The sequence below is a fragment of the Sylvia atricapilla genome, chromosome 5 (assembly GCF_009819655.1).
Source record: "Sylvia atricapilla isolate bSylAtr1 chromosome 5, bSylAtr1.pri, whole genome shotgun sequence".
NCBI classification, from domain to species: domain Eukaryota; kingdom Metazoa; phylum Chordata; class Aves; order Passeriformes; family Sylviidae; genus Sylvia; species Sylvia atricapilla.
The window spans coordinates 29,099,086-29,120,372 of NC_089144.1; the positions used below are offsets into that span (position 1 = coordinate 29,099,086).

At 36.9% G+C, this 21,287-nt stretch overlaps 1 protein-coding gene across 1 annotated transcript in view; it reads right to left on the minus strand.

Moving 5' to 3' along the window:
- Positions 1-646: 646 nt before the first annotated feature.
- The window catches only part of ADAMTS20 (ADAM metallopeptidase with thrombospondin type 1 motif 20), an 88,166-nt gene continuing 67,525 nt past the window's right edge, over positions 647-21,287 (minus strand). The window contains exons 29-39 of the mRNA XM_066319050.1: positions 12,850-13,017; positions 11,462-11,635; positions 9,048-9,218; positions 8,203-8,403; positions 7,939-8,068; positions 7,690-7,784; positions 7,497-7,591; positions 6,956-7,089; positions 6,095-6,186; positions 3,210-3,314; positions 647-2,579 (exon numbers count right to left, since the gene is read on the minus strand). Of these exons, the coding sequence (XP_066175147.1) occupies positions 2,481-2,579; positions 3,210-3,314; positions 6,095-6,186; positions 6,956-7,089; positions 7,497-7,591; positions 7,690-7,784; positions 7,939-8,068; positions 8,203-8,403; positions 9,048-9,218; positions 11,462-11,635; positions 12,850-13,017 (1,464 nt within the window). The 3' untranslated portion in view covers positions 647-2,480. The remainder of the gene's footprint in view (positions 2,580-3,209; positions 3,315-6,094; positions 6,187-6,955; positions 7,090-7,496; positions 7,592-7,689; positions 7,785-7,938; positions 8,069-8,202; positions 8,404-9,047; positions 9,219-11,461; positions 11,636-12,849; positions 13,018-21,287) is intronic.

The window sequence follows — 21,287 nt, forward strand, 5'->3', positions numbered from 1 at the left end:
TCAAGTCTCCAGTTTCTTCAGAGCAGCTCATCAGGCCTATGTCTTCGTAAATTGTCCTCAGGATAAAAAGTTAAAAAGTTGAAAATAGGGTGACTGATTAAGCCCTTTTTCATCACCCAAAAAAACTCCAAAAAGATTCTTACACAGTCACAAGATGTCAGAACATAATCCTTATTTTTTCACTACAGCAGGACTGCAACTCTAAATCAAGGGTATAAGAAAGAAAAGATGCAAAAAACTACAACACAACATAGTGCTGTTCTATGCAGAAGTTGGACCACATGATATGATAGAAGTATAGAAAATACATTTTTACTCAAAACCAATTTTTATTATCCAAGAAAAGCATGGTGTATTGGATATCATGTTAAAAGTCACTGTTTGGCAGTGGATTTTCAGAATGACTTTGTGGCAGCAGAGCTGTGCATGCTGTAGCCTTTAAAGGAGCTGAAAAGAAAAATGTCCTCTCTTGGGGATAGAGATGAACTGCAGTTGCCCTTCTGCCAAAGCAGCAGGCAATGGACCATGGTATAAAGTTTTGAGTTAGCACAAAGAGAGGAAAATTATTTAAGATTTCTACATTATTTCAGTTAACAATTTACAGGGCAACCCTCCCAAAAATATAGCTAAATGTGGAAGACAGACATGGAGTTCTTCCCTCTGAAGCAGGATTTGCTTCCATAGAAATCATTCCTGTTACTATAACCTCCAGTTATTCCAGTACAAGTCAATGTATACCACTGTAAAGAAGTATTAAGAATGTAATTATTCTGTGCATAAAGAATCTGAAATGTTTTTGCAACATTTTGTACACAGAGTACAATACCAAAAAGAACTAAAAAAAAAGTATCCTGGTACCATTCACACAAGCATATTTATTATATAAATATTTTATAAATTACAATATTTTAATTGCAAATGTAAACACTTCTAGGAAAATAACGTTTTATAGGCTTATTAATGTTTACAACTATTTTAAGGCACATAGTGCAAAAATACATTTCTGATGCAGAGATCACAAAATAATTACCTATATGTGTTATCTTTAAAGAAGCTGCATACACTTCTGTGGTACAGTATTGTTTTGAATTAATACACATTGCTAATTCATGACTAACTCTTTGTGGGTAAAAATATGACATAGCTGCCACTTGATCTACCAATTGTACTGGCATGCAAAATAAATATTTGGTTTACAGAATGCATATAGTCAGAAAACGCACATACAGTTATCTGGTATATTATAGTTATCTGGTACAATAATATACGTTATTATACAGGTAGAAAATTGTATTCTGAATACCTGAGAGTTGGCCCTAAAACACATTATCTGTATATGCATATATTCCTACAGTTCTGGACCGTAAAGTAATACAAACCAACAAATCAAAGAGCTAGATAATTTTTTTAAACGTTTTAACTCTTCTTTAAATAGCAGATGTTAGAACTGTATTTACAAACATTGAAAAATCTAACTGAGTCAAAGATGGACAGCAAAACCACTTGGGGGCTTGATGCTGCCTTTGTCCAGATTTTTCATTAAGGTTATTGAAAATTATGCTGAATCAGACTTTGAAGGATGCACACTACAGCCTTTGCTAATATACCATAGGCCAGGGTATAGGAGTAAGGTGGATATGGAAAGTGTTTAAGCAAATACATATTTGTGCAATTATACACAAGATCCTATGGTAAACAGAATACACTGCTTTCACAGTATACTTGGATGAGAGGGGGGGATTTAAAATCAGGTTTTGAAGCAATTTGTTTCCTTATTTTCTTTTCCTGTAACCACAGCAAACCTGATGTTTTACATGTGCTACAGAGACTACAAAGGTTAAACCACACTTCTCAGTATTACTTCTAGGATTTGCGCACCACAAATAATATAATGAAAGGGATGGGGGAAAATGCTTTCACTGACAGAGAAACACACAGATCTATAAAACTATCTCAAGCATTTTGGTTATGTACTCTTCTGCTGTTAGTTATTGACAGATAATCCCTACAAGTTTGCACAAAATTGGAAGTATTTGAAATTACCTGTCTCTTTATGTAACAGTAAAAAGCTTTCCTTTCTACATTTTAGCACAATCTATCAAAAAAGATCAGTAGAGCATAAATTTCACTGAATATTGCATAAAGCATTATACTGGTAAGTTACAGGTAAAGAATTACGATTATGATAAAATTTAGAGTGTTACCCATGGGCATAATCCCAGTGCAATTTACTTGCTAGTATATACTGTACTTTGAATAAATGCTTCTCCTTTAAAACCTGGAGGTTTCTGATTGTGATTTATGCACTTGCTAGCCCACAAACAGATAATACAACCTTGAGTAAATCCTGAGGAAAACAGGAATTCTTATTAGTGAACATTACAATAATACAGACATTAAAAAAATTTAATATACATATACAGAGCACCTACAGTTTGAACCTAAATGGCAAATGTCCCTGCTTTGATGCTCTTACTATATCAAAGTTCTCCCTGTATTTGAAGTTGGAGACCAGTAATAGTGTTAGGAACACATTTTCCACAAAATCCTCCACATCTTCCATATATTTTAGTACCATCCTGGGAATTAGACAAAGAGAAGAGTCAATCAAGGAAAGTGATTAAAATCACAGTTGCACAAAAGGCTTCGCAAGGTTTGCACACAACAGACTTTTGATAAATCATACCTAGAAACACTAAATCAAGAAACAGCAGCATCAGCAAAACAGAAACAGAGATCCTTTAACACTACCACTCTACACCTTGCTCCCAGGCTTACCATCCAGTGTTGTCTTAAACCGTGCACACTTACTGTTTTTGTTTAACTGGTCTTCTGGTTTCCTATGCTAATAAAGTTGGGAGTAAGCAACAAAAAGGATCATCTGTAGTAGGATGATCTTGAACAAAATGTGGAGGGTTGGGTGTTGTGTTTGGGGTTTTTTTTTTTTAGTATCTTCAAAGTTTCAAACAAACCAAATTAAAACAATAATAACCTCTTTAAATCAGCTAAGAGAAGGGTAGGCAGGGAGTGCTGTTCTGAATTAGATACTGGACAGTGTGATTAAACATTGCTGAAGATGACTTAAATGGGTCAGAGACCCTGAATACTATTTCTGATTCACAAAAATCACTTTAGCTTTCACTACAGTCAACACTTGCTCCTCTTGTCCAAGCTGTAAGAGCAGGTAAAGTAAAACAACATTGACTCACGTGGGATTTGTGTATGTCAGCAGTTGCATAGTTGCCCTGAGCAATCCACCTCACTGTACTGGATAATCTCAGACCTGTACCAGCCAAGTTAATGCTGAACTGTCCCTGCGGAAACAAAATCAAACCAAACCAAACAAAGAAACAAACAAACAAAAGATAAGAAAAAGGAAAAATACAGAGCTGATAAACTGAGTTCGAAACACTAAATGACTTTACATAGGCATACTTGCACATATCACTTAGGATATGCCTAAAAATAAAGTACTCAAAGGTGTGTACAAAACATGGGCTGATTATGCTGCATTTTGCCCTTTCTAAGGACATCCACAACAAAACTAAGTATTCTGCAATAAGCACCAGCTGTGCATCAGCTGGGCTGTAGCATCTGAGTGTGAAGACAAAGTTAGCATGAGACAACTGAAATTATTGTTGCTCTTCTATAAATGAAATTTTCATTTACAAGAAGTACAGACCTGCAATAGGCAAGAAGGAAGCTGGTTTTCTTGAAATACTATATATTTTTTTTAAGGTCCTGAACTTTTTGGAAATAAATTGGAAAGTTATTGGAAATAACTTTACATACTGCTGTCTGTAAAGACAAATCACTTATTGGACATCTAATTTTCAAATGTTTGCACACTCTCTAATCATCAGCATCATCACACAGCATCATCATCTTATCATGTTCCATTGCTTTTTCAGTACGACAAATAACACAGTTGAACAAGATCATAAGTGTATGTTAAAATAAATAACTATACTTTTAAGTAGAATGTTTTGCAACACAAACCATTCACAACGGATATAGTAGCTATTGATTCTAAAACATTTTGCCTACACAAATACAGGCTCTGAAAACTATCTTCAGTCAGATCTTCTGAGAATAGGAAACTATTAAAAAAGTAACAAATTGCACTACCTTGGTAGACAAACTGGGACACAGAAAATTATTAAATTGCATTCACAGAGAAGAGTAATATGATACAAAAAGTACTACCTCCATAAAGAGCCTAATGATTAGTTCAGGCAGCACTACAATCAGAAAACTGCACACCTCTGCATTATTCACCAAAAGCCTAGATTTCTGTATTCAGCCCTAGTAATTTTTTATTGCAAATGGTAGCTTCTGTGTTTTATTGCTTAATAATGTCATACATATATAAATATATATATATAGCTTTTATTATGATGATTCACTTAAATTCTTTTGCAAAAAATCAGTTATATTGCTCTTTATAGTTTGGCAGATTTATTTTGAGAGCACTTTTATGTAAAGTTGCTGTGCTTATAGCAGTCATGTAACTTGGGATGAGCTAATAAAATCTCATATGGTTAGGGCAGACTGTTCCTGAAGTATCCACAACATGGAAGACTACCATTTAATGAAGGAGGAAATTCATACAAATGGTGTGGAATGATTTCCACAATTAACAGTCCCAGAGTAACTTCTCTCATAATCATCTCATTTTGCAAAAATAAATGAGAAATGCTTTTACGATTACAACGACAGCTCAAGAGCTGTCTGACATATCATCCAGCATATGCAAGGCAGGAACAGATTTCAGGGACTAAAAGTACAGGAATGGGAGCCTTTACACTGCATCAGAAGTATTGGCTTCAGTCAGAACTTATAGATGGAGATGCCTCAGTGCCAAACTATGTAAGCAGAATGACCCCCCAGCAGAAGCCAAACAAGGCAAACAGATTTGTATCCCACTGCACCCAAAGGATTTGCAGGATGAAGCCATCCAAAACTTCACCATTTTTTTTTTGTCAGGGGTTTAAGTCTGCCAACCTAGGCACTTCATCTGTACATAAGTTGCACATAAATTGTCTCTAGCTGTGTCTGCCCACAAAGCTGGTCTTAAGTTTAGGCAATCAGGAGACACAGATAACAGGAATTCACTTCCAGGCAAGTGTGAGCCAATTGGTCTTAACTCCTTTATAATCAGTGAAAAGAAATCAACTTCCAGAACACAGATGACCTCATCCTAAATTGTCTAATACAGTAAGATAAGCTGAAATGTTTCCTAAGGAATTATGTTTCTCTCAGTGGGCTCCAAAAGTCGATTGGTCCAGACTAGGGCAATATCTGCATCATCAAGAAGGGCAATGCAGTATAAGCAGACCTGTAAAGCAAAAATTGGCCCAGAGAGCCCGATGTCTGTAGACAGTGCACAAATCAGGGGTTTATTTTGGACTAACTCTCCCCTAGTCCCATGGACTGAATCCTCAATAGCAATAGAGTGTATTAAGATCCTTCCTCTGAAGCTCATTGTTGGCTTTGGCTTCATCCAGAAGGGATCCTGTTCATGTCTTTCAAAACTACTCTGTGATGTGAAACAACAAACAGTAAACTGGGACAATATAGAGATTAATTTGAAAAGCACCACCCAATACAACCAGAACACTAACGTAGACATAGGAATTTTAAAGTAAACTGCTAAAAAAGATTGATTTCCTCTGGTAGTCTTCAAAGACATTGAAGCATCAGGAGAGAAACTGAGAAAAGATAAGGAAAATTATGCAGGATTATAGAAAAGTCACTCCAGGAGAACAAAGAATGAGAAAGTGTTCGGGGAAATAAAGGATACATCACATCCAGAGAGAGGCAGAGCAATACATGAAACACACAGAAAGCTGGATACACACACATGGAGCCTACAGGGAAAGGGTGTAATAAACAATTTGAGGGAGGAAATGTGAGGTGGGAGGAATGGTGGACTAGGAGAGAAGAGAGTAAGAAAAAATCTCCAAGTTGCACTCAGTTGCACACTGACCTCACAGAACAGGAGATTGGTTTAGGACCTTACAGATCTAAACAAGTCACACATTTTTTCCCCCTCTTATGTAAACATTTCAAGGGAGTAAGAAATCATAAATACCTGTGGACATCTAGCTGCACTGTAGCAATCCCCAGCTGTAGCAAATGGTACTGCTCTCCCAAGTATAGTCTGAGCAAAAAGAAAATCTGTGGCTAGAAAACAGAAAATTACTCTACACAAACTGCTGTATTTGAAGTTCAGGGGGAAACAGGGAAAAGTGTGAACATGGGTGTTTTATTGTTTGCATTGGGTGGGGTTTTTTTTTTGTTTGTTGTTTGTTTGGAAGAGAAGGTTGTGTGTTTTGATTTGAGAAACAATGGTTTGAATTTTGGTTATTGCACCACTAGTCCAACCTACAAGTCCAGATTTCTCTCTGAGATATGAGTGGGCTAGGAGCAAGATGGATGTGCACCTGGACACTGGGAGCGAGCAGATTTGTGGGCCAACTTTCCAGCTTCAGGCAGGGGTTTGAAGCACTGCAAGATTCCCTGCCCATTCACTTAGTGTCTGCCAAGGTCTGAGAAGGGACTAAGCAGAGCATAGAAATGAAGACTTCCATAAGAAAAATAAGCCATGGACTAAAACAAAATGAAATAACGGGAACAAAATGTTAGAAAATGAAGGTAGTTCACATATAAAATATGAATCTGTGAGATTCATGCCACTTGACCACTAGGGACAAATTGACAAGGTAAGTAGTGGTTTGGTTTCTTTTTTTCTTTTTCTTTTTCTTTTTTTTTACATTTTCTTTTCTTTCTTTCTTTCTTTTGAAATTGACACTGAATTCTTAAATAAGAATTTTGTTTGCCCCAAGATGGCACAGCTGGATCTGTAAGTGGGTGAAAATAGTAATCTGGTAATTGTGACAGAATACAATTTCAATAAAATGCTCAAATTGGCTAAAACTAACAAAATGCTTACTTTTAATTTGCATAGAAGCTACATCAAATCTTATTTTGCTAAAAACCGTGAAGCCAGCTGCAAGGTAATCATTTCGACAGGCACAGTCTTGCCTTCTGCTTCCATTGAAAGGACATTCATACGGATTCTGCAACCTAAAGAATAGCAAATATTTAGTTTTCCTTTTGAGATTTTTCCTCAACATAATATCATAGTGAAAAATAAATGTAATGCACTATGCCACATAAAAAATATTAAACAGCCTTTACTGAACAAGAAGTGCAGCTTTTAATCTTGGCTCAACTGAAACACTAATGTGGATCAAAGCCATTTCAACCGAAGTCAAGACAGAAAAAAATTATAATCATTTAGTACAATTACCATAATTTCAGGCTGGAAGTATCTACATTTCTCTATGTATGCTCACATTCCTGGATATTTAAAACAGAAAATCAAGGGAAAACATCCTACTCATATTTCTCGCAAAAAGTCAGTATTATTTAATCCTTTTATTTTGGAAGGAATAAATGGACTTCATAAAGTTACAAAATCACTTTTGTACCTGTATCCATATACTTCAGAAAAGTTTTCTGCTTCACCTTTTACCAGTGTCAAATATTCTTTGGGATTCTCTAAGTGCATGCCCGAGCAATAAATCTGGGAGAGAAAAGGCAACCCTTTAGCAAAATCTTTATTAGAAAAGTGTTATTTCATAAAAATATGGACTCATAAAAACTCATAAATATTAACAGTACCTTTATCATCCTTCCCTTAATATTAAGTAGGTGTTCACCATCCTTTCTAATCCCTTTTTTAATCTGCACATCTTTGCAGGTGGTAAGAATTTCACCTTCAAAATGAATGATTAAATCATATTAATATTTCAGGGACAGAGATTAGCTTTAGGACTTAATTTTGCATCATTTCACTCCAAATATATTTATAGCTTTAATATAAGCAACCTGGGAAAACATTAACTGCATAAAATCACAGCTATCACTTACATTCTTTTTCGTGGCAGATCTTTCTAGCATCTGGTTTTAAATGTGGCAGGCACAAGTCACTAGATAAGCCATTTTCAGTCATACACTCTACTCTTCTCTGCTTTATCCCCACTCCACAAGATGCTGAGCACTAGACATAGACAGCCATTAAGACTTAGTTTAGAAAGAAGCAAATAATTAACATCGTTGTGTCAGCAAGTTATTAGTGGCATTTATTCATTTTAGAAGGAGCTATAAAAAATGAGCTGGCACATCTGTACTCACTTTGCTCCACCTCCCCACTGTCCACGTGGCTGCTTGTGAACATCCTTTGAGATGACATCTATCAGTGTAGGGGGATGGCTGCACCGGGCACTCTGGGTACGCTACAGTGCGAAGACCATGGACTTGGCTTGGAACAGAATGGATCCCAACACAGTACGTGATCCTCTGCTGGTGATGACCAAACCCACAGCTTCCGGAGCACTAAAAGAAAACCCCCAAGCACAGACATTATTTCTGTCAAAATTTCTGTGACATTTCTACAGAATTCCAGTACGGGTAAGTCAGCTCTGATCCTTGCTCTGCAAAAAGCCTGTCATTGGAGGTGTGCCCCCTTGGGCTGAAACATCAGTGCAAAGAAGTGAAGGTCTGCAGTAGTTACGTGTGCAAGGAGCCACAAAGCCCCATGGTGCCCTTTTCTCAGAGGTTCCAGAGTCATTCCCTCTCAGCTGTGATACATGCACAGACATGCACACACAGGCAGTGCAGATGGGCAAGGGAAACAAAGCACTGACCAATCACTTCACTGAAATCAAGGAAAAGCTTTTTGTTTACTTCAGCAAGGTCAGCTTGCAAGACAGTTTCCTGGAAACCAGCAAAGGAATCCTGTGGTAGGGGCAGCTCCCACTTATTTGGTTATCACAGGTCCTGGAGGGTTAAGGGAGGACTCATAACAGCCTCTATAATAAATCATGGCTAACTTGGAAGGTCAATGTGGAGAAAGTTTAGACAGCCATGTTCAAATTCAAATATACTTATTTTTTTCTCCACACATGTAACCTACAGCAATATAACATTCTTAAATGTAAAGATTTATAAAAGATGTGTGAGCAGTACAATTAGCACACCTGTGACAGCTGTCCTGTGAGCACAACATATTTAGAGGGAGATACCCTGCAGATTTTGGATGATGGGGGCTTTGTGGCAGGATCACAGAAGCTTTCATCCACTTGGAGCTGGAATTCATTCACACATTTAACTTTCCGGTATATTTCCTTTCTTCTAGGTGATGTTGAGCACTAAAAGTGAGAAAATCAATCACAGTTTTACTATACATTTACAGAACGAAGTTATCTGCTGATTGCCACACACCAGTAAAACCCAGACAGCGATATCTTTTTACATCTGCTATCAATGTCACACTAAATTATTCACTGAATCAGAGTATTTTAATTTGTTTTCCAAGTTCAGGCACTTCTAATCAGCTGAAAAAAAAACCAGCATATAATAACAATGACACTGTAACTGTTGGTAGAGACAGAGAAGAAAATGAAAATGTCAAGCCAAGATGACAGGTTGAGTGTAAAAGCCTTTCCATATGAAAAGGAAAGAGACAGAAAAGGATTTCAGCGAAACATGAATAAGTTGGTTCTGAAAACAAAATGAGGGAGAGGGAGAGGGAGACTGCCTATTAATCAACCAGTGCCAGTGCCAGCTTAGAGCAGCAGTAGTTGTTGAGCCAGTGCCTTTGCCCTGAGGGTCCTCAGACCACTCCCCATGGCAAGCTGGTGGAATGGTGAGCCATCACAGCTCTCCCAGGACAGGATAAGAACCTTGCTGCCACCAGAATCCAGAAAAGTAGAGGTACAGGCCAAGTACTATAGATCAACAGCATATCCCCAGCCACAGGTACCTGAATTGAGCTAACTTTTAATGCCATGGAGCAGCTCAGAATATTGGGCATATAAAGAATAATCCAGTCACAAGGTAATGGGGACAGGCAGAAGATTTCTTTTCATTATGCTTTATATTTTAGCCTTGTAGGCATTCATGACTGGTGAGGAGAGGAAATGACACACAAGCACCCAGAGCTAAGACAGCTGGGCAAAACACTACAAGTTTGGTGGAGGACATCCTGCACCAGGAGTGGCATGCAGATGGATAAGCACTTGAACTACTAACTCTACATGTACAGGGCTGTGTATGAATGTGGTGAGAGAAGGGAACAGAACCCAGGAATTTCAAGAAAACAGCAATATACACACAGAAGTTATTAAATAGCTGGAGAATGTACTGAAACAATGTGTTTGTAGTAGAGGGCTCCAAATACACAGCTGGAATACACAAATGTTTGCTGGCAAAGGAAAATTCACCCTCATTCTTTGAAAGTGTATATTTGTGCTAAAAGTGCATTCTGAACCACTTCCACTTATTCCTGATTTTGACAGCTACATACGAGAACAGAATACTTGAAAGAAACATATTTGTCAGCTTTCCCTCAATACAGCTTAACAAAGGAATTATATGTCTGAACAGCATTAATATAACTCAGGTTTTGCAGAGCACCAGCCAACGTTTTATACATGAACAGTTGTCACTTCTGTAGTACTGTGCCCCTGAGACTTTAGAGTCTTCATATTTCTAAGGGGGTTGCCCCAGAAAATTTATCATTGCAGATTATTAATATGACACAAATGCACAAAATGGGTTTTTGTTTAATGTTAGAGAAAGGCTCTTCTGCACCATTTCAGGTATCATACATCTTTTCTCTCTTCCTCATTTTCATATGTTTGCATGTTTGCAAAAATAGCAAAAGTTATTACATTTTTAGCATGTAGAAAATAGCAATTACGCCTTTAGAAATATCAGCTTTCTCCTGAAAGTATCTGTAGATTTTCTTAAATATGAAAAGGCATATTTGGTGAGAGAATGTTGAGTTTTATCTTCTTATTCTTCTTCCTCTTTGGTAGGGGAATAATGAGATTTATTTTGCTCCTTATCTTTTCTTTAACAAGAAAAGATGCTTCAAGTTTTTAAGATGCTTTAAGTCTTCCATACAGAACTTCCTATAAACACTGTTGTTCAAAGATTTTATCTCCAAGGTGTTCACTTCCATATGATATTTCTTCTGCATTTCTGTTCTTAAAAGCTGCTTTTTAAAAAGATATTTCAAATTAAGGATATATTAAATATGTTATGAGCTATGTTGAGAAGTATGTAGAGACAGTCCTATCAATAGGACTGCTCAGAACTGCACCAGAGATTTGTCTACAACAACAGAATAGCAAACTCTTTAGAGATGATAAAAAGAGAATATAAATAAAGTCTTTGATATTTTTTGTCACTTCTTAAGCTTTGCAAGTTTGACCTTCAAAATCTCCAACATGGTCATTTGTAATTCTGCAGCATAACAGCTACTACAAAAACTCCAAACCTGGGGGGAAGGAAAAAAAAAAAAAGGAAAAAAATCCAGAAAAATCCAAATTTATTATGCCATATTACATAACTTAATTGAGTCAGAGAAGTTAAAAACCTTACTTACATTCTCCCAGTGCTGTGCCAGCCACTGGTAGGGGAGGCAGGCGGGTAGGTGGCAGTGCCTCCAGGCAGCAGGGCGCAGGTGGCCACTGCACATCGCGTCACTCACCCGCCCCAGGCCTGCCACCTGGCAGGAGACATCCCTCTGCTGAATCCCCACTCCACAGGACACAGAACACTAAAATTGATCAAAATTAGTTGTGGCACTGTGAAACGAGACAGTCCCCAGAAGGGAGTACAACTGTCATTAGAGGTTCCTGGGATATTATTTAAAATATACTTCACAGCCCTTATGATGTGAGTATAGTACCTGAAGGAACTTATGTTGAAAAGGCAAAGTTACAATTAAAATGTTTAAAAAATACAGAAAATAATTGCATCTGAGGTACCTAATTGTGCTCTCTGCCTAGCTAAATTCACAGTAGGGAAAATCACTATAGGCATATGCAAAGCAAAAGTTTACATTTTTTGCAAGATCAAGAGATAGAGCTCTGTGTTTACATCTTTTCTTTATTAGAGACTGACAGTCTTGTCTGTTGTTTTAAAATGCAAATACTAAAATAAAACAGAAAAAAAAACTCTCTGTGTTTTTGCAATGTAGAAAATTTTTGAAAAGTGTAACATTCTCAGGACACTATCTTTTGTAGGCATTACTAAGAATTTTGAATCTGAAGAGCTTAAATGCCAAATACCCCTTTCCTTTCTTCCTGTCCAAGGGAGTTTCACTATACCACTAATGCCTGCTGAGATAAACAGAACCTTTTACCCTAGGCAGAAGCACAATTATGTTCCAAAGCCTACCTACAGGCCCAAGCTCAATCCTAAAGTTCATACTGTTCTACCAAGTGTGGCCAAAGTGTGGAGGGTGGTACTGTGTCTTTACCAATGCGGGGAATTGTGTGTTGAAAGAGTGAGTGAAATGCAAAATATTGCAATGTGTTCAATTACACACAATTTTACAACATGGTGAGAGATGGTTTTTAAGACTAAACCAGGGAAAAGGCCAGTATTTGTGCACACAAGCCCTTTTTCTTATCCTTTTCCCACAAACCTGACTCCATTTCACTATTTAGACTAAGATAGAAAATAGTGATACTGCTGAATTCATTGCAGAAGGTAAGAAGTAAACTTTAAAAATTTGCTGTTAATTTACGACATAAGATGAGGAAAGCCCTAAGTAGCTAATCAATACAAAATTCAGGTTAGTAAATAATTTCAGTTTTCACAGACATTTATTTTTCATTACTTTAAAAAAAGAAGAAAACCACAATTAAGTACTTGCTACTTTGTAATTGTGATGCGTGTACCGACAAATATTCCCATGGAAGCAATGTGTCATGACTATGATCTTGTATTTTCACAGAGAACATAATTATGGAAGCTTTTACATACCTCTTTCCACCTGCTGGCTTTCCAAGAAGGACATCTTCCAGCTCTACATGTTTTGTATGTTCGTGGTTTTTTCAAGTGTTTGCAATTTTCTTCTTCTATTTTCGCATGGAAGCTGTTAATACAATGCACATCACGAAACTTCAAACCTTTTCCACAGGAAACAGAACACTGAAAAGAGAAGTGATATTTCATCACTTTGTTAAAAATCTCAGAGCAATAAGAAAACCAGAAGAAGCTGTGGCCTCACTCAAAATGGACTCAGCCATTATAGGAGTTTCTGTATTAGGACACAACATCCTCTTTACATGTCTGAAATTTCTCTGCAAGCTCTCTCGTACTGAGTGTTACTGACCAGGTGCCAAATATCTCTCACATCTTGTTCATTCATTGATGTCATCATTGAGAAATACCTGAGCTCAGCCATCCATATCCATGCAGGAGACAGCTTGAGGCTATGGTCTCACGAGAACATGCTCTAGCAGCTGCCTGTTTCCAGCATGTGTACTGCTGCTTTAGTGTGGGCATGATGCTTTTCACAAGCACAAAAAAGGAAAATGCAATATCATGGCTATGTATGTTTCTAACTAGTAGGCTGCGATTGCTTGGGAATTCCTCTCCATGAGCTCTGTGTATTTTATGGTCTGTGGCAAAGAGGCAAAAGAAGAGGTGTGAAGTAGACACGGCCAGTTAAAGTGCAGTCCTTACAGGTGTGGACTTGCCCTGCCACCCTAGCATGCCATTTTCTTCAGAAAGCTGCTACAATATCCACAGCTGGTTCTAGGACCTGCCTTCTTTTCTCCAATGTCATTCTGATGGGGCTGCAGGTTCATTCTGTGAAACCCACCTGGCAGTGCACCTGGCCAAGACTACAGCGTGCCTGATGGATCAGGCTCCTCTGGAGAAATGGCCATTCCTCTGCTAAATTGCTGGGCTGCTGCCAGATTTCAGTGAGGTTTCGTTTTAATTTATTGCATCAGGGCGGTCCTGTACACCTACAGAGTATGGCTACAGGACCTTGGGAGCTTTCAGTCAAACAAGGAAGTCAAACATCTGAACTTCTTCCACCTTAGGTGGCTACTCAGTTGATTTCTCTTGAATCACAAACATGAATATAAGTATTTTCGAATTTTCTTCTTAAATATTGGAATGAATCCTATTTTACTTCTCCCATTAAAAAGTTTAGATCAATGGAGATGATTGTTTTCTGTCTGGAAAAAGAACATGCTTAATTTGTTCTAGGATTTCATCCATCCTTTATTTTATGCTTGAAAAAGCACTTGCTACAGGAAGATAATTAATTCAGGTAAAAAAATAATAGCCCAATAAAAATTGAAATTTTTGTGGATATGAAAAAAAATTAAATATAGACTTTCCTCAACAGCAATAAAGATATTTCTCTTCCCTTCATGTTACATCATAATCATCTGCATCATCAGCATTGCATGCTAACTAAACAAAGTACTTTTGAATACACATGTCTTTTATTTTCAGGAAACTAAGTTCATTCAGCTCAGTACAAAACCTGGTAAATATTTGCCTGAGAACAACAGCTGGATAAAAGTTTTTAAAATACAGAACAAGCAGTTGCAATAAATTAATCTGCTACGTAAGAAACATTTTCGTTTAACAGTTTGTTAAACAGATTCTCAGCTTACTTAGTTGTCCTCAATATCACACAGATTTCTATGCCTTTTAAACATTTATATGTATAATCTTAAAGGTTTAATTGAAACTGTCACTGTGTTTAAAATTAAATATTTGCAGAATGAAGCAATTCATTTATCACATTATATTAATATCTTATATTCAACAAAAGTTTTATTTATTATACGGGGCTCAATGGGTGACACATTTCTTTTATGTAAATATATTCACAAAAAATATAAGGGCACTGATTTGGCTGGTTTGCCTTTTACATGTTTACTCTAAAATCTCCATAAAAGAATACTTGTTTCTAAATTAAATTATCTTGCTCTCAGCAAAATCTTTCAATTTATCTTTTTAAAATAACGTTCTTATAGGCTTAGAATTTATGTTTCATTAATTTGGAAAATACTTGAAGATAGGAAAATTACAAAAAATACTTGAAATTTTACTATATTATTAATATAGGTCAGAAAACTTAAAATGCTCAAATAATATAATTATAAAACTCTTTCAGAAAACTTAGCTCTGAATTCAGAGAATTTATTTATCAAACCAGGCATGATAACTTGTATGCATAATAACTAAAATACTATTACTATCTGAAAATTGACTCTACCTTTCCTTAAAACTTTTTTTAAGAATTTCAGACATGAAGAACCCCTAAACTCCAAAGGTTTTTCCCTTTAATTCTTTAGTAGGAAGTGAAGTGAGCACAGGGTTACTTAAACTCATCTTGTGATGTGCTGGAAACTACTGCATGTCCCTCCTCCCTCAGTGGTCTCCTCTGCAGAATAAATCATGCTCCAGAGAGCTCCCAGGAGAGGCCTTGTGGGGACAGCACTCCAGGCTGAGAGCTGCAACCAAAGGAACTCTCCTGAGATGTCTCCACTTCAGGAGGTCAGGCTACCACAGCACAGAATAATCTCACCGCACAGCATAGTCTCACTCTCTAATCCTTTGTTGTCCTCAACATCAAGTACTACAACAGCACTTTTCAGCAGATATGCATCTTTGCTTATACACCTTGTGCAGATATCTAATATTCAACAAAATTTTTATTTATTGTACAGGGCTAATGGCTGCTAACAGCAATAGATTATACAAAGAAATGTCTTATCCTGCATCTCAGCCTTAGAAAGATCTTCCCATTTCTCTACTCACTAGATACAGCATTACATGTTGACTTCTACACAGGTGAGAACTTGATCAGAATTTTTGTGTGGTTGGCCTGGGTTTTTTCTCTTTGTTGGTTCAAATTCAACTGAGTTATAACTCTGCTCTATTTAAATGCCCTTATTTATAATCTTTATAACTTGTGCTATTACTTCTAAAGAAAAAACTAAATATTTTTGTGTTAATTTATTAGAAGCCATTATTAGCAGTTCCAGAGCAATGCCTGCTTCTCTTTTATAAAGATGTTCTACTTACTTTTGTAATTAGAATACAATTATACAGGAATTAAGAGAAGGAGTTTAGAAAGGAAAATACCAGTTTAGATATTAAAAATAATAGAGCCTTTATGAACAGTTATTTCAAATATTTCACTCAAACACTGCTTAGCTTTGATGACCAAAAGTAGCTGAAACCTAGGTATCTTAATGGAAAAATGCAGGAACATAGATGAAAAATACATAAAATTTGAAGGCAGAAATTGCTTTCAATTATTTTAAGAATGTTTGTATTTTAAAAAAAAATATTGGGAACATAGTTTATCTTTTCAGTAATGTAACTTGTATTAAGTATTCTGATTTATTTTTTTCTTTGTTGTAAAAGACGATTAGTTACAAAATATTGCCAACTCATACCATGCAAATATCCACATTTAAATTATTTTTTCCAGGGAGATTTTCACTCCATATTAATTTAAGTTATGTTGAAAACTTAAAAAGATATGTTCAACATGTTGGGACTCCATCAAAAAACATTGAATGCATTCAATCCTTAAAAGTGTGCAGAGACAGCATTTCTGCATGTAGATTTGCTATCTTATTTTTTCCCATATTCATCAAGAGCTGATTATCTGTTTACATGTATCCAAACCTTCTGTTGAATGGACCTTGCACTGAAAAAAAGGACCATCAGTCTGCAGGAAGTGATTCACTTGTTTCCTTTTATGGATTTCAACTTAGAGCTTTTCAACAGGGGATTTTTTGTGGGTTTGTTGGTTTGGTTTTGTTGTTGTTTTGTGTTTTGTTTGTTTGTTTACTTAATTAGTGAAAGAATGCTGATGTTTAATTCATTATATTAATGTGATTTTGCTCTGAAGGAACAAAACTCCTGATGCTTTTAAAAGCCAGAAAACCTCACAGATATTATGCACCTGTAAACTTCTGCTTAAACATAATTGCCAAAACGTAAACACAAATAAAACACTAAACTAAGATGTGCCTCTAAGCAGCTTTGCTACAACCAAGTGCTTGGGATACTGCATCTCCTGCAATTTCATGGAGCTGCTCTTGTCCACATCAGAGTGGTTCCACAGCACCAGTTTCTTACATCTGCTGCAGTGACCACCTCCCACCAATCAGAGCTTGAGGAATAGAAACCAAAATATCTCTAAGGACCAGATCCTTTACAATTGCACTGGGACCTCAATAACATTTAGGCAATTGATTTGAGGACTGTTATTCTTAAAGCCTTGCAAAAATATCAGTTACAGAAACACCTAGATTGCCCTGAGCCACAGCCAAGGACCTTTAAAATGTTCTCTTAAAAAGTGCTAACAGTCTAGTTCTAGATGCATGCACAATGTTTTTACCAGATTGGCTGACTCAGTGCTTTAAAAACCCGTAAGGAAAAATTAACATCCTGAAAACAGATTTCCTCTATTTCTAATAACAAGTTAAAGTAAGAAATTGCTCTAAGTGTACACTGAGTGCACAGCAGGTGAGTGAAGCTCATTGCAAAACACAGTGATAGATGATATCTGCAACTGAAAAAAAGAGAAATGCTCCAATTTTATTTTTTTCAACACATAAAAAGTGTTGAAATAAAGCTAATACACTAGCCATGGATGATCCAGGATCATCGGTGGAAGGTTTGAGAGGGTATATTACTCTGCATGTACAGTATTCTCCTGAACTTTGGTATATTCTGCCTTCATTCCTTAGATAATATATTTTAAAAGTTCTTAAAAGGATCACTTCCACCCAAAGTGCTTTGGCACCATATGCAGGCAGGCTCAGCTGTGTTCTTTACTGCATAGTGACCCACCTTCAGCAAGAGAAGACTATTCTAGTCCAAAACATTTCTCATGGGACACTTCTGACAAGTAGGTAAGTGTTGCCTCTCCTCCCTTACAGAGAACAAAGAGCAAAGACAGAACATTAAATCACTCAAATTCTGAATAAAAATGTTTCATCAAGTGGGAGATGACTTTACATTTCTGTAAGAACAGATCATAGATCCTGCTCAGTTCCTTGAATGCAAATATAGATTCCATGGAAGATCTGAGTGGGATTTTGAAGTGCCTAAAGGCATCTAAATGCAACTTTCAGGGAGATGTCTTGCATTGACCAGACCAGACAGTATTTTCTTTAGAGAGCTGCATACAGAACACGCAACTTAGGCACCTGCCTGCCTGTCTTTCCTTCTGTACCATCAGTAAGAAGTGTCAAATTCTCACTGGTGCAGGAGCAAAGCCTTGTTCTGTACTCAGGAAGCCACTCGTGTCCTCTTAGTGCATGGAGCCCACAGCACACATTTCTTACAAGGCTTACAAGTGCTCCTTCTTGAAGCTCCTAACATGTTATTACACTCTCTCCATGGAATACAGTCCTCTCGCTGCTTGGTGCCCACCCTGCTGTGGTGGTGATCTTCCCAAGGCTTAACTCTCCTGACCAGGGAAAGTACAGCTGCAGTAATTCTGGCTGCTTGACCGCCCTCCACTCACACTTGAACATGGTCCTTGACTACTTGAGCATGGTCCTTGTGGCTCAATTTGTCTATACTGGGGTTTCATTTACATGACACTCTGCACAGTTGGAAGTTTATGGGGAGAGAGCACAATTTTCCATATATTTTCTGCAGATTACCCACGCAGGAAGAAAAAATCAATAAGAACATTAAATCTCAGAAGAAATATGAACAGCTCCTCAAAAAAATGTGAACTGAAAAAACCCCATCCTGTAACCATTTTACACAGAAATTCTAGCACGTCTCAACACTGGATAAAGTAATATTTCCCATATGTCATGTTCTTTTAAAAACATAAATCTGCAATAAAAAGCTGGATTTCATTACTATTGTTCAAAGCCATTCCATAACACTAGTAACTAGGATTCATCTGTTTGTGTTTTCTTCATAGCAGTAAAGTTCTGTAGGGATCAGCCTGGCAGAACCCATGCTTTCTGTGGCACAGATGGACTCTCAGACTGGCATGCCATCATCAATTCCTACCAAATTTAGGGCTCTTTCTGCAGCAGATATGCAACTTCACTAAAAGCTTTTTGATTCTTTTGCTAATATTATTTCATTGAAAATTTGAAGACCTTGTATTATTTGGTGGATTCTGTATCAAATTTCCTTAACATTTTCTTTAAAGGAAGTGCTTTGTATAGTTTAGCTGGTAGCCTAGTGGGCTTCTGGATACTGAAAAACAGACCAGGAAATGTTTTCTAATAGTATGTAATAGTTTCTATTACATGTAATAGTTTCTCTTTGTATTTGTATTAGATATACAGACTTTAAATATAAATGAGTGACTAGAAGATGACAGAGGTAATTCTCTTCATAGTAGCTAGTGCAACCTTTTGGATTTGTGACCAAAACAGTGTTGAAAACACATGAATATTTTAGATATTCCTGAACAATGTCACACAGCATCAAGGCCAGTGAGGATGTTGGAGGTGCAAAAGTTTTGAGGGGACACAGTCCAGACCAAGTAATGTCGTGGTCAGCAATAAAAGCTGTGGGGAAGAAGGAGGAAGAAGAGGAACATGGAGTGATGGCATTTGTCTTCCCCAAAAATGATCATGCATGATGAAGCCCTTCTGTTCTGGGGATGGCTGAACACCTGCCTGTCCATGAGAAGTGGTGAATGAACTCCTTGGTTTGCTTTGCTTGTTGGTGGAGCTTTTGTTTTACCTAGAAAAATTACTTTTCTTAACCCATGAATTTTTCTACTTTTATCCTTCCAATTCTCTTCCCCGTCCCACCAAGAGCGAAGGAGGGAGTGGTTGCGTGGTGTTCAATGCCACAACAGCAGCACTGAAAAAGGATAAAATATATTAAAAATGTTAAAAGGTATTTTCTTTCCTTTTCTGCCTTTTTTTGGTCAGAAACTTTTGGGACTGGTCAGGAAGTTCAGTTTATAACATAATTAAACATGGTAGTTGCTTGAGTTGTCTGGCAAACTGCATTTTGATGATCTCTAATTGGCCCAAAAGTTTGTTTGGACTCTTAATATTCTAGAAGTAGAGTGGAATCACAACTGCACAAGACATTAATAGAACAACACTTTGAACATTGCTTAGTTGAGAATTACTTTCAACTTTTCATTTGCTGTATGAGAATTAGATCTTCTTGTGTCTGCCTCCTCTGCTTGCTGCATCTCCACAGGGTTTTTATGATGCTTGAACAAAATATGCATTTTTCAGATAAAAAGCATTCCAAATTTTTGGTCCTTTAAGTATGTTGACAACTGTTAAGAAGCAACACAGACTCTGTAATTAGATCCTAATGAATTCTTTGATTCAGAGTCAGTAATTCTTTGCTAAAACAAGTACAAACACTTTTGCCATTAGCTCATGCACCCAGAATGAACCAAGGATGAAACATTCCATCACTCCTGAGAAAGAGTGGATTGAACTCCAAGAAGTGTGTGTATTATTTACTGTCACATTTAAGTTATATCTATGTCAACTGCAGACATTACACTGAAGATATTTTAAATTCTCTCCTTGAGTATGGCTTGATTTCAAAAGTTCAGTGTTATATCACATTCCTCTGATGTTCAGAAGATACCTTGATTCGATTAAATTCTCCTTCCATCTGCAGTCTCTAAGTCTGCTTTGCCACTTTTCTGACTGTGCTTTTGCAGCTATAGAAATGGAAGGGAAGAAGGCTAGGCTAAGGACTTACAGACATCATCAAATCCATGATGCTGCTCAGTTTGAATCAGCTATACATGGACCATTCCTGACAGCAGTTTGTCAGTCTTGTCTTCAATGACACTCTCACTTGCATGAAGTTAATATTTTTTTTCTTTCCCAGGCTTTAGGCAGAAAGAGGTCAAAAATGTGGATATTCTTCTGTTCAAGCTCTACAGTGAGACCTCACAGTACAAGCTGCCCGTTCTATGCCACAAAAAAAAGGCATTGTTTTTACCTGTCGCAAGTATTATCATCTAAAAAATACAGATTTAGATTACCTGTCCAAGACTCAACATACATTTTAGACCTGCCTGATAGTCCTTTCTTAATCCTTGCTAAACCTGGATTATGGTTCCACAATTGCCATACCTGGCCTTAATTATAAAGAGAAAAAATTTTATAGGCTCTGAAATTCATTTTTAACCCCAGATCTTTATCCATCCAACGTAAGCAATAAACTGATGTGAGCTCTCAGGATATTTTACAAGGAGACATGTAGGCAAGCTTAAGAGTTCCAGAGCCACTTTATTCTAACATATGAAGAAAACCTTCCTCTGTGACCTGAGTTATTTATAACTAGATTCTGGAGATTACAAACGTGTCTTTCTAGTTAATGCTGGCCTAGACTTCATCCAGAAAGTATCACTGGGTATTCTTTTTACTTCAGAATTGCAGTACTTATGACCACACCTCTTCTTT